Source organism: Engystomops pustulosus, chromosome 3 (assembly GCF_040894005.1).
Source record: "Engystomops pustulosus chromosome 3, aEngPut4.maternal, whole genome shotgun sequence".
Lineage (NCBI taxonomy): Eukaryota > Metazoa > Chordata > Amphibia > Anura > Leptodactylidae > Engystomops > Engystomops pustulosus.
The window spans coordinates 218,286,636-218,301,292 of NC_092413.1; the positions used below are offsets into that span (position 1 = coordinate 218,286,636).

At 40.0% G+C, this 14,657-nt stretch overlaps 1 protein-coding gene across 1 annotated transcript in view; it reads left to right on the forward strand.

Moving 5' to 3' along the window:
- The window catches only part of ELP3 (elongator acetyltransferase complex subunit 3), an 87,229-nt gene that overhangs the window by 60,083 nt on the left and 12,489 nt on the right, over nt 1-14,657 (forward strand). Inside the window, exons 11-14 of the mRNA XM_072143844.1 lie at nt 1,651-1,741; nt 2,119-2,184; nt 3,847-4,074; nt 7,795-7,876. Coding sequence (XP_071999945.1) covers nt 1,651-1,741; nt 2,119-2,184; nt 3,847-4,074; nt 7,795-7,876 — 467 coding nt within the window. The remainder of the gene's footprint in view (nt 1-1,650; nt 1,742-2,118; nt 2,185-3,846; nt 4,075-7,794; nt 7,877-14,657) is intronic.

Genomic DNA, 14,657 nt, shown 5'->3' on the forward strand with positions numbered 1-14,657 from the left:
CTGTACAGAGATACTATCAACTTACCAGGGTGCATGTGCTCAATGTTTTTGGCCACTAGATCGCCCTTTAAGTGGTGTTGATTGGTGGGGTCTATGGAGCCAAAATCTGGGTTTGGGATTCTCAATCAGTCTACTGTACAGTCTACAACTGCTTTGTAGACCCTTCACCCTCCCGACTAACACTCTATTTGAAGTTATTGGTTAAGGTCCCGTTGGCTTAACCCATACTGATCTAACAATTATCAAGTTCTGCCATGAATAGGTGATAAATATTATATCAGTGCCCCATCCAAAAACTCCACCTAAATGTCCACCGTCATTGGATTTGCCCTTGTCCGTTATTTCTTGGAGTTCGCAGACATAGTGGGTGGTCGTAGACATGTGGTGACACTTAATAGCGTTTCACTGATCACGTCCCTCTGTTAGATCACAGTCCTATAAGAGTCCATTGCAACAGATGACAAGAGGCTCTAATGAGCTCCGACTCCCTCCATATCAGTCTCGTCCTCCACTCCATTAGTTCCACTCAGATCCTATTGTCCCATCCAGATGTTCAAAGCCTCACTACTCATTTCCAGAGCGCCGCCTGCCGCTACAAGTGTCTCCTGTAAGTAGTTCTGTGACGTGAAAGATTGGAAGTGGCTCCAATGACAGTAATGGCCTCATCTCTCTCCTCTCCTGCAAGTGGATTGTCTCGGTTTAAATATCGAAATCTTTGTTTTATTGGTGAAATGTGAACTTGTTTTTATGTCACTATTATAGCAACATTGTTATTGAAAGTTATTTCATAAAACTTTGGGCAAATGTTTTGACGCCTACAGGTTTTAATGGGGTTGGAGGCCCATAATTTAAGGGACCCTCACCATGCAGTCTGCAGGCAGTGTTATATCCCTGGAGAGGTGTGTAAACTGTGTCCTGCTGCTACTAACAACATACAGGTCTGAATACACATCTCTCTAAGGGTACATTCACACGCGGTATGCCTGCCGTGCGGGCATACCGTTGTGTGATGGAGAGGAGGAGGAGGTGACCCCTCCTCCCTCCATAGAAAACAGCGGCTCACGGCCGCACACACGCCAAAAGATCTGCGTATCTGCGCCGCTATTGCCGTCTATGGGGACGTACATGCGGCCGCATGTATGTCCCCGTAGACGGCCATGTGAATGAGCCCTAAGGATAATACAAAACACTGGATGCAGAGAGAACAGTGCACAACAGTGTGAGGACACATCCCCAGAAGCTGCTATTCTGGACTATAAATCCATATCAGTCTGATTACACATCTCTCTAGGGACAATACTTAACGCTTCTGCGTTAAGTATAAGCGCCCTTTTTATACCCACTTTCTAACCTCCCGTTTTTATTCTTCCTTAAAATATGGGCAAGTGATAAGAAGTTGCTAGAAGTCCTCCCAGTGGGGTCATAAGTAGTTCCTCTGCTCGGAGGAGACCATGTGAGTTGCAGTAAAGGTCTCTGTGACTTGATGACATTGAGCGGAGTCATATCCTTGTCACAGCCCTTTATGGCACTACCTCCGCTATATGTACATGCTTCAGATCTTACCAGTGAAGTGCACCCAGCCCTCATCTATGAATTATGAGATGTAGGATACTTGACACATGGATCAGACGCTGTTTCTCTCCCTGGCAGAGATATCCCTATGCCACTGGTGAGCTCTGGCGTGGAGCACGGTAACCTGAGGGAGCTGGCGCTGGCCCGGATGAAAGATCTTGGAACAGAGGTAAGAAGATCTATCCAACCTATAGACGCCTACATAGGAGGGAAATCCTGGTTTCAACTTAAATTTGGAGTTTTTCTTAAACAAATGAAAGAGGAGCCACACCCCTGAGGAAGCCACAGAGAAGAGCCACACCCCTGAGGAAGCCAGAGAGAAGAGCCAAACTCATAGTGTCTATTTGGACCATGATGATATTTTTTACACATGGTCCATGGGCCTTTTTGATGTACTATTCTGTAGCTTTTTGCTTTGGGGAGGGGGGGGGGCACAGAGGGGAGTATAAAATGTCCATATAAATGAGAAATTGGATGTCTTTGGGCCCTTTTCTTCTTTGGATACATAGAATGTTCTTTTTCACTGATCTATTTGTCCTTTTGTAGTGTCGAGATGTCCGGACAAGAGAAGTGGGAATCCAAGAAATACATCACAAAGTCAGACCCTATCAGGTGCGTTCCCTCTCTACTGCCGAAATAAGAAGCTGCAATAACAACTTGCCCCCTGTTGCTGATCTCCAGTAAAGTAACTTACATTGTAGGGGCTGATTTGTCTATCCCGGTCAGGATGAGCCCCGATCAGTGATAAACCAGTAGGCGCTCTTTTGCTTCGGTCTACAGAGCCTAATACAATCTGAGAGGACACTTGTTCCCACCTGCTATCCTAAATATCAGGACCGTACCTAACCCAATGTGGATTATAGAGAGGCGTGAGAAGAGGCTCTAATCAACTTGAATTTGTGCAAATCCTTGAACCATGCTGGACACTTTAGAATATATTGCCCCAATAGCCCTTTAAGACATTTGGGTACAATTTTAAACAATGGGAAGAAGTTCCATTTCAGCTCTCCTTTGCACCAAAGTCAGATGCTTCTGCTTTCTAAATTAAAGGGAATCTGTCAGCAGGTGTGACCATGTAGATAGCAGCCAGTGTTATGTATCGTCCCTGGAGAGATGGGTAGACAAGCTGGCAGTAGACAAGCCGTACAGCAGTAGGTGGACAAGTACCCAGGCACTGGGCTAGAGACTCTCCAGATTATGTGCAGTTTTTCACAGGTTAGCATAAAACTGCTAGAACTCAAAATTACAATGTCTGGTTGGAAAGGTATGAGGAGATCCAGGAGAGGACTCGGTCAGTGATACCAAGAGAACAAAGTGTCCGCAGCAGGAGAGAAAGGTAGACGGTGTCAAAGGCAGAGGACAGGTCAAGGAGGAGGAGAACAGAGCAGTGATATTCTGCATTGGCTGACGATAGGTCATCATAAACTTTGGTCATGGAAGTCTGAGTGGAGGGATTGGGTCGAAAACTAGATTGTAGTTTGTCAAGGAGAAGGTTGGACGAGAGGTAGGAAGATACTTCTAGGTGGACATGTTGTTCCAGGAGTTTTGAAGCAAATCGAAGTAGTGCTTCATCCATGGACCCCTCATCAGTGCATCATTCATGCACAGGACCCCTCATGTTAGGTGGTGGTCGCTGACCCCCATGTATCAGATTGTTAGACCCTATTTATCAAGCTGGGGACAACCCCATTAATGTTAGCTTGCGGCTGACCTCATGGGTGCAGTTTTATGTCGTATCGCCCAATATTTTTTGCAAACTGCTGCATCTGTCGCCTCCACATGGAAGCCCCGACCTTTTCCATTATCCAGTCTCGGAGAATTCACCATTGGGGTTCGTGTAGCGATACAATTACCATAGAGTTTATTTTTCTATCTCCGTTACACATTGTATCCAGGGACTGGTGGAAGCTAATATCCCGCTTGCTCTGGGGAGTCCGGCAGCTAGTGAGCAGGAGTAACCTCCACCCCTCCCGCTGCTCTGTAATGTGCTGTTGACATGTCATAAATGTAAATGACACTTTCCATATATTATTTCTCCGTCCTTTGCTGCGTTACTCTTAGAATTGGGAATCGTAGACAGTTCTCCGAGTGTTGTTCTCCCAGGACATTCACCTGCTCATTACTAACAGCAATGCTGATTCTCACACAAGTAAATTACCCCGAGAGTCACAATGACATTTTCTGATGTGTTGGAAGTTCAAGTGTCACGATCCGATAAACAGTCTCCATATATTATCCATGACTTACCGTCTCGTATTATTTATTTATTTTTAGGTGGAACTGATCCGCAGGGATTATGTAGCCAATGGGGGCTGGGAGACGTTCTTGTCATACGAAGATCCAGAACAAGATATTCTCATTGGATTGCTGAGGTTGCGGAAGTGTTCCCCAGAATCTTTCAGGCCCGAGTTAAAGGGAGGAGTGTCCATAGTGAGAGAACTGCATGTGTATGGGAGTGTGGTCCCTGTCAGCAGCCGCGATCCATCTAAGTTCCAGCATCAGGTAATAAGCTACTATATCTACTATAATACTGTCCTCTATGTACAAGAATATAACTACTATAATACTGCCCCCTATGTACAGGAATATAACTACTATAATACTGTCCCCTTTGTACAGGAATATAACTACTATAATACTGCCCCCTATGTACAAGAATATAACTACTATAATACTGCCCCCTATGTACAAGAATATAACTACTATAATACTGCCCCCTATGTACAGGAATATAACTACTATAATACTGCCCCCTATGTACAGGAATATAACTACTATAATACTGCCCCCTATGTACAGGAATATAACTACTATAATACTGTCCCCTTTGTACAAGAATATAACTACTATAATACTGCCCCCTATGTACAAGAATATAACTACTATAATACTGCCCCCTATGTACAAGAATATAACTACTATAATACTGCCCCCTATGTACAAGAATATAACTACTATATTACTGCCCCTATGTACAGGAATATAACTACTATAATACTGCCCCCTATGTACAGGAATATATCTACTATAATACTGTCCTCTATGTACAAGAATATAACTACTATAATACTGCCCCCTATGTACAGGAATATAACTACTATAATACTGTCCCCTTTGTACAAGAATATAACTACTATAATACTGCCCCCTATGTACAAGAATATAACTACTATAATACTGCCCCCTATGTACAAGAATATAACTACTATAATACTGCCCCCTATGTACAAGAATATAACTACTATATTACTGCCCCTATGTACAGGAATATAACTACTATAATACTGCCCCCTATGTACAGGAATATATCTACTATAATACTGTCCTCTATGTACAAGAATATAACTACTATAATACTGCCCCCTATGTACAGGAATATAACTACTATAATACTGTCCCCTTTGTACAAGAATATAACTACTATAATACTGCCCCCTATGTACAAGAATATAACTACTATAATACTGCCCCCTATGTACAAGAATATAACTACTATAATACTGCCCCCTATGTACAAGAATATAACTACTATATTACTGCCCCTATGTACAGGAATATAACTACTATAATACTGCCTCCTATGTACAAGAATATAACTACTATAATACTGCCCCCTATGTACAAGAATATAACTACTATAATACTGCCCCCATGTACAAGAATATAAATACTATAATACTGCCCTCTATGTACAAGAATATAACTACTATAATACTGCCCCCTATGTACAGGAATATAACTACTATAATACTGCCCCCTATGTACAGGAATATAACTACTATAATACTGCCCCTATGTACAGGAATATAACTACTATAATACTGCCCCTATGTACAAGAATATAACTACTATAATACTGCCCCCTATGTACAGGAATATAACTACTATAATACTGCCCCCTATGTACAGGAATATAACTACTATAATACTGCCCCCCTATGTACAAGAATATAACTAGTATAATACTGCCCCCTATGTACAGGAATATAACTACTATAATACTGCCCCCTATGTACAAGAATATAACTACTATAATACTGCCCCCTATGTACAAGAATATAACTACTATAATACTGCCCCCTATGTACAGGGATATAACTACTATAATACTGCCCCCTATGTACAAGAATATAACTACTATAATACTGCCCCCTATGTACAAGAATATAACTACTATAATACTGCCCCCTATGTACAAGAATATAACTACTATAATACTGCCCCTATGTACAAGGATATAACTACTATAATACTGTCCCCTATGTACAGGGATATAACTACTATAATACTGCCCCCTATGTACAAGAATATAACTACTATAATACTGCCCCTATGTACAAGAATATAACTACTATAATACTGCCTCCTATGTACAAGAATATAACTACTATAATACTGCCCCTATGTACAAGAATATAACTACTATAATACTGCCCCTATGTACAGAAATATAACTACTATAATACTTCCCCCTATGTACAGGAATATAACTACTATAATACTGCCCCCTATGTACAGGAATATAACTACTATAATACTGCCTCCTATGTACAGGAATATAACTACTATAACACTGCCCCCTGTGTATAAGAATATAACTACTATAATACTGCCCCCTATGTACAAGAATATAACTACTATAATACTGCCCCCTATATACAAAATATAACTACTATAATACTGCCCCCTATGTACAGGAATATAACTACTATAATACTTGCCCCTATGTACAGGAATATAACTACTATAATACTGCCCCCTATATACAAAATATAACTACTATAATACTGCCCCCTATGTACAGGAATATAACTACTATAATACTGCCCCCCTATGTACAAGAATATAACTACTATAATACTTGCCCCTATGTACAGGAATATAACTACTATAATACTGCCCCCTATATACAAAATATAACTACTATAATACTGCCCCCCTATGTACAGGAATATAACTACTATAATACTGCCCCCCTATGTACAAGAATATAACTACTATAATACTGCCCCCCTATGTACAAGAATATAACTACTATAATACTGCCCCCTATGTACAAGAATATAACTACTATAATACTGCCCCCTATGTACAGGAATATAACTACTATAATACTGCTCCCTATGTACAAGAATATAACTACTATAATACTGCCTCCTATGTACAGGAATATAACTACTATAACACTGCCCCCTGTGTATAAGAATATAACTACTATAATACTGCCCCCTATGTACAGGAATATAACTACTATAATACTGCCCCCTATGTACAGGAATATAACTACTATAATACTGCCCCCTATGTACAGGAATATAACTACTATAATACTGCCCCCTATGTACAAGAATATAACTACTATAATACTGCCTCCTATGTACAGGAATATAACTACTATAACACTGCCCCCTGTGTATAAGAATATAACTACTATAATACTGCCCCCTATGTACAGGAATATAACTACTATAACACTGCCCCCTATGTACAAGAATATAACTACTATAATACTGCCTCCTATGTACAGGAATATAACTACTATAACACTGCCCCCTGTGTATAAGAATATAACTACTATAATACTGCCCCCTATGTACAGGAATATAACTACTATAATACTGCCCCCTATGTACAGGAATATAACTACTATAATACTGCCCCCTATGTACAAGAATATAACTACTATAATACTGACCCCTATGTACAGGAATATAACTACTATAATACTGGCCCCTATGTACAGGAATATAACTACTATAATACTGGCCCCTATGTACAAGAATATAACTACTATAATACTGACCCCTATGTACAAGAATATAACTACTATAATACTGACCCCTATGTACAAGAATATACCTACTATAATACTGCCCCCTATGTACAAGAATATAACTACTATAATACTGCCCCCTATGTACAAGAATATAACTACTATAATACTGCCCCCTATGTACAAGAATATAACTACTATAATACTGCCCCCTGTGTACAGGAATATAACTATTATAATACTGCTCCCTATGTACAAGAATATAACTACTATAATACTGCCCCCTATGTACAAGAATATAACTACTATAATACTGCCCCCTATGTACAAGAATATAACTACTATAATACTGCCCCCTATGTACAAGAATATAACTACTATAATACTGCCCCCTATGTACAAGAATATAACTACTATAATACATTTTGTACCTATTTCTCTTTTCACAGGGCTTCGGGATGTTATTAATGGAAGAGGCTGAACGTATAGCAAGAGATGAGCATGGATCCTTCAAGATCGCTGTCATTTCAGGTGATTGTCTATTTAATTGTTTTTATATAATTTTGATTCCTTTTTTCTTCAGTTTTTTTTAACAATTAAGGTTAATTATCTCCTTACCACAATATATGTCATCCTTTACATCACCCCTTAAGTACAGGAATATAACTACTATAATACTGCCCCCTATGTACAAGAATATAACTACTATAATACTGCCCCCTATGTACAAGAATATAACTACTATAATACTGCCCCCTATGTACAGGAATATTACTACTATAATACTGCCCCCTATGTACAGGAATATAACTACTATAATACTGCCCCCTATGTACAAGAATATACTACTATAATACTGCCCCCTATGTACAAGAATATAACTACTATAATACTGCCCCCTATGTACAGGAATATAACTACTATAATACTGCCCCCTATGTACAAGAATATAACTACTATAATACTGCCCCCTATGTACAAGAATATAACTACTATAATACTGCCCCCTATGTACAAGAATATAACTACTATAATACTGCCCCCTATGTACAGGAATATAACTACTATAATACTGTCCCCTATGTACAGGAATATTACTACTATAATACTGCCCCCTATGTACAGGAATATAACTACTATAATACTGCCCCCTATGTACAAGAATATACTACTATAATACTGCCCCCTATGTACAAGAATATAACTACTATAATACTGCCCCCTATGTACAGGAATATAACTACTATAATACTGCCCCCTATGTACAAGAATATAACTACTATAATACTGCCCCTATGTATAAGAATATAACTACTATAATACTGCCCCTATGTATAAGAATATAACTACTATAACCAGAAGTAGAAAAGGTAATCGCGGCACATCCCTTGGAAAATAAAATCTTCTTTATTGGTAACTATTTAAAAACATGGGAAGTGGTAGGAGTATTACCTACGCGTTTCAGGCACTTCGGTGCCCTTAGTCATGGCATACACTCCTATGTGCAGATACAGCTTTTAAAATAAGTAACTACCAATCCCAAACCTAGGGAGGCGTGTACCCGCGCGTCAAGGTGACGTCACGTGACAGACGGAAATCCGGTGCACCATGGCAACGGGACACGCATCCCTCAGGTAAGCCTAATTAGGGCTTCTAGTTATACCAATTCATTGTTACATACATACATATTATAGCTTCCGATTATACAAATGTCTTGCAAATATTGTGATGTTAATATGTTCATAGAGCGACGGAACATGTATCCAGAAAAACATGAATGATTCTGATAGAAATGAAGTATCGTACATGCAAAGAAATACAAAAAAGGCAAAAAAGAGAAAAAAGAGAAAAAAGAGAAAAAAGAAAGAAAGAGAGAGGCAAGGGGCAGATCATAGGTGGTTAGTTAAAATCCTGTGCCACAGAACAATCAATAATATTAGAAAAACAGAGACAGGTCAGTTCTAAAATTTAAACCTGATGGTACTCTGGTTCCCAATTTAAAAATCCACAGGGCTTCCCGTTTTAACAGGGTCCTGCGTCTATCGCCACCCCTCTTGCCTTTCCTGACTTTTTCTATGCCAAAGAAGCGAAACGAGGAAACATCTCCTGTATGGATAGTAGCGAAGTGTCTGGAAGCCCCTGACATATTCTTATCCGTACTTTTAGTACAATCTCGGAGATGTTCCGCGATTCTAGTTTTAAGTTTCCTAGTGGTGCATCCCACATAGGAAATATCGCACATTTCACATTTAATCACATTTATTTTCCAAGGGATGTGCCGCGATTACCTTTTCTACTTCTGGATTTATCAAACCTCGGCCAGACCTAGCCGACACCGCGAGTAGCACTCCCACCCTTATTGGGATTCTGTAACAGCACAAGACGCCGTGGATTGACGTTGAAAAGGGGTGAGCTGCATTCCTGAGGGAGAGGACATGTTCCCTTCCCTCACTTTCTTTGCATATACTATGATCGTTTGGGTTATGTTTGCGTGCTCCCCGACCAGGGAATAATCCCATCACTGTGAAATTGATTTTCCACAAGTATATTGACTGTGCTGAATATATTTGAACAAACATACATACTATTTCTTGCCTCCGGAAAAAGTTGTGTGTCTCCCCACGATTCCCTTTATTGCATGCCGCCGTATAGTCCAACATGACATCGGAAGGAACACAAGACACCACTCTTGTTGAAAGTACCCTAGATGCAAGAAACCGCAAATTAGCGGAAGTCTTCAATGTGAACAACGACACTATGTTAAAAAACACAGACTTGAAGACTAAAATGCATGAACTAGAGAAACTTTCCCTACAAGAATTAAGAACATGGTGGGACCACAATTCTTTGAATTCATATATGGCAAAAGAAATGATACCACGCGGTCTCAGGATTAAAAAAAGACCAACTACCGTGTACAATGAAGATTTCTTAACGAAATGGGACAACACCCTTTCAGAATGCTCATTTGCTCTAATTGGACTTATAGTGGAGGAGGAAGCACGCAAACTTCAAACCCTGAAGGACGAAATTAACAATATTGAAACGAGCTTGGACCAATATAAGGAGACACAAGAATATAGACAACTGAAGGAGAATCTATGTGCTACACTGGAAAAATCTGAGCAACACATTATGGATATTAAAAAAAGAAAATTTCTACGAGACTCGGAGGACTATGCATCTGGACACATATATACGAAAAGACCAACAGAAACTTTCATACCACGCTCCATCCTAAAGAAAAACAAAAATAGGAAACGGAACAAGACCAAGAGACAAAGGAAGGTCTCTTTCAGCTCATCAGAAATGGATTCGGATGTATCTATAATGGAAACGGACAGTTCACAATCTTCCCCCTCGGTAGGACACAAATCACATCTGTCAAAAAACGGGGCAGGAGATCGGGAAGAAAACATAAGAGATACCGGTTCAGGACTCAATCGGGACTACCCCACAAGGAGCAAGAAAAAAGGACAATGATAATGAATAATAACCAGTCTGAGGACAGTAGTTTCTTGAACCTATCAGCATGTGTGTTTTCAATTAACCAGATAAAGGTTCTGGAAAAGGGACTTAATTTTGTCCCCACGACTAGGTTTAATATCTTTGACACTATGCTAGATGTGAACAAATTTGTGAGGGCCCTGACGGTTAGGCGACATTTCTTTGACAGTACAGATAGTCAAAATGATCCGCCACTGTCTACCATGGAGGTACGGAACGAGTACACTGGTCTAGAATTCAAAGACCAGTGCACCCTTCTAGACCTCAAGAGTTTGACTGACATACCTGAATCGGAGAGGTTTATTCATACCACGCCCATTAAAACAACAAACAAATTTTTTTATCCCGTCAATGCTAGAGTTCCTGTCATGGAACAGTTTCAACAGACAGTGGAACGAGATCTCATGAATCTCTACAGGGATGAGTCTCTGTCTCGGGGAAACAACCTTGAGCCCTCTCTGAAGCAGGCATTACTAGAATTAGAGTCCAACAAACAGGTCATCTTCAGGATGGCAGATAAAGGGGGCAAGGTCGTAGCTCTGGACAGATCCCTGTACAGAAACTTAGTTATGACCATTCTGCAGGATTCCTCCACATATAGAAGACTGGACAGTGACCCCACTACTATCTTCCAGAAGCAGCTAGTGGAAATTGTTGAGGAGGGTATAGCTTTGGGTATTATACTAGAAGGTAAAAAGGACTACTTATGCCCAACACATCCAATTACACCGATTTTCCATGGGCTACCTAAGGTCCACAAAAATATTTTCCCCCCACCCCTAAGACCTATAATATCTGGCATAGGGTCCCTAAACGAACACCTGTGCGAATGGGTGGATATGCTACTCCAACCTTTGGTACTGGGGTCACCAGGCTATTTGAGGGACAGTAAACAAGTTCTTAACATCTTCGACAAATTCATATGGAAGGCCGAGTACACCTGGGTAACTTGTGATGTCAGTGCCCTATATAGCTCAATCCCGCATGACCTTGCCATTACAGCATTGGCACACCACTTATATAGATCCAGCCAGTATTCTGTTGAATTGTGTGAATTTCTTATTGATGTGACTAAGTTCCTACTCACTCATAATTTCTTCTTATTTGACGACACATTTTTTCTGCAGATAAGAGGAGCGCCAATGGGGGCCCGCTTTTCGCCCTCATTGGCAAACCTATTCATGTCCTGGTGGGAAGAGGAGTATATATATTCCACACAGAATCCTTTTTTTGAGAGCATCGCGTGGTACGGGCGGTACATCGACGATATACTGATTGTGTGGTCGTCTGATGTATCGTCCGTGCCACGCTTTGTTGCCCATTTGAATAATAACAATATGAACCTTTTTTTCACATTCAATACCAATAACACCACTATTTCGTTTCTGGATCTTACCTTAATAGGATGTCCCCTTGAGTACAAGGTCAAAACCACCCTATTTAGGAAGGAAACGGCGGGTAACGCCGTCCTGAATGCCAACAGCAGCCACCCTGCCCACACTCTAAAAGCCATACCTGTAGGGGAGTTTATCAGACTGAGGAGGGCATGTTCGGATATGGACGATTTCCTATTGCAAGCCGAAACCCTTAGCCTAAGATTGGCGCAAAGGGATTACCCTAAATGGTCTATCAAAAGAGCTTTTGAAATAGCAAAAAATAAAGATAGGGAATCCCTACTCAAGCCCAAAAAGAAAAAAAGTACCACTATACAAACTCATTCAAAAATTACCTTCTCAACACAATACAATTCTGATTACCATCACATCATTGGTATCGTAAAAAAGAACCTCCCTATATTATACCAAGATGATAAACTAAATTCCATCTTAAACGGTGGTTGCAATTTTGTTTCTAAAAGAGGGAGCACCCTGGGGTCCAAGCTCTCCCCAAGTCTTTTTACGAATGATGCAGATAAATTACTTTCAAATACTTGGTTGGGCATGAAGGGATTCTTCAGATGTGGATCTTCACGATGCAACGTCTGCTGCTATGCTGTACAAACGATGTCTTTTGAGACCAGTACCAAACCACATGTCATTAATACTTTCATTAACTGTGATTCTACCTTCTTGATTTATGTGATTAAATGTGAAATGTGCGATATTTCCTATGTGGGATGCACCACTAGGAAACTTAAAACTAGAATCGCGGAACATCTCCGAGATTGTACTAAAAGTACGGATAAGAATATGTCAGGGGCTTCCAGACACTTCGCTACTATCCATACAGGAGATGTTTCCTCGTTTCGCTTCTTTGGCATAGAAAAAGTCAGGAAAGGCAAGAGGGGTGGCGATAGACGCAGGACCCTGTTAAAACGGGAAGCCCTGTGGATTTTTAAATTGGGAACCAGAGTACCATCAGGTTTAAATTTTAGAACTGACCTGTCTCTGTTTTTCTAATATTATTGATTGTTCTGTGGCACAGGATTTTAACTAACCACCTATGATCTGCCCCTTGCCTCTCTCTTTCTTTCTTTTTTCTCTTTTTTCTCTTTTTTGCCTTTTTTGTATTTCTTTGCATGTACGATACTTCATTTCTATCAGAATCATTCATGTTTTTCTGGATACATGTTCCGTCGCTCTATGAACATATTAACATCACAATATTTGCAAGACATTTGTATAATCGGAAGCTATAATATGTATGTATGTAACAATGAATTGGTATAACTAGAAGCCCTAATTAGGCTTACCTGAGGGATGCGTGTCCCGTTGCCATGGTGCACCGGATTTCCGTCTGTCACGTGACGTCACCTTGACGCGCGGGTACACGCCTCCCTAGGTTTGGGATTGGTAGTTACTTATTTTAAAAGCTGTATCTGCACATAGGAGTGTATGCCATGACTAAGGGCACCGAAGTGCCTGAAACGCGTAGGTAATACTCCTACCACTTCCCATGTTTTTAAATAGTTACCAATAAAGAAGATTTTATTTTCCAAGGGATGTGCCGCGATTACCTTTTCTACTTCTGGATTTATCAAACCTCGGCCAGACCTAGCCGACACCGCGAGTAGCACTCCCACCCTTATTGGGATTCTGTAACAGCACAAGACGCCGTGGATTGACGTTGAAAAGGGGTGAGCTGCATTCCTGAGGGAGAGGACATGTTCCCTTCCCTCACTTTCTTTGCATAACTACTATAACACTGCCCCCTATGTATAAGAATATAACTACTATAATACTGCAACCTATGTACAGGAATATAACTACTATAATACTGCCCCCTATGTACAGGAATATAACTACTATAATACTGCCCCCTATGTACAGGAATATAACTACTATAATACTGCCCCCTATGTACAAGAATATAACTACTATAACACTACCCCCTATGTACAAGAATATAACTACTATAACACTGCCCCCTATGTACAGGAATATAACTACTATAATACTGCCCCTATGTACAAGAATATAACTACTATAATACTGCCCCCTATGTACAAGAATATAACTACTATAATACTGCCCCCCTATGTACAAGAATATAACTACTATAATACTGCCCCCTATGTACAAGAATATAACTACTATAATACTGCCCCCTATATACAAGAATATAACTACTATAATACTGCCTCCTATGTACAGGAATATAACTACTATAATACTGCCTCCTATGTACAAGAATATAACTACTATAATACTGCCCCCTATGTACAAGAATATAACTACTATAATACTGCCTCCTATGTACAAGAATATAACTACTATAATACTGCCTCCTATGTACAGGAATATAACTACTATAATACTGCCCCCTATGTACAGGAATATAACTACTATAATACTGCCTCCTATAT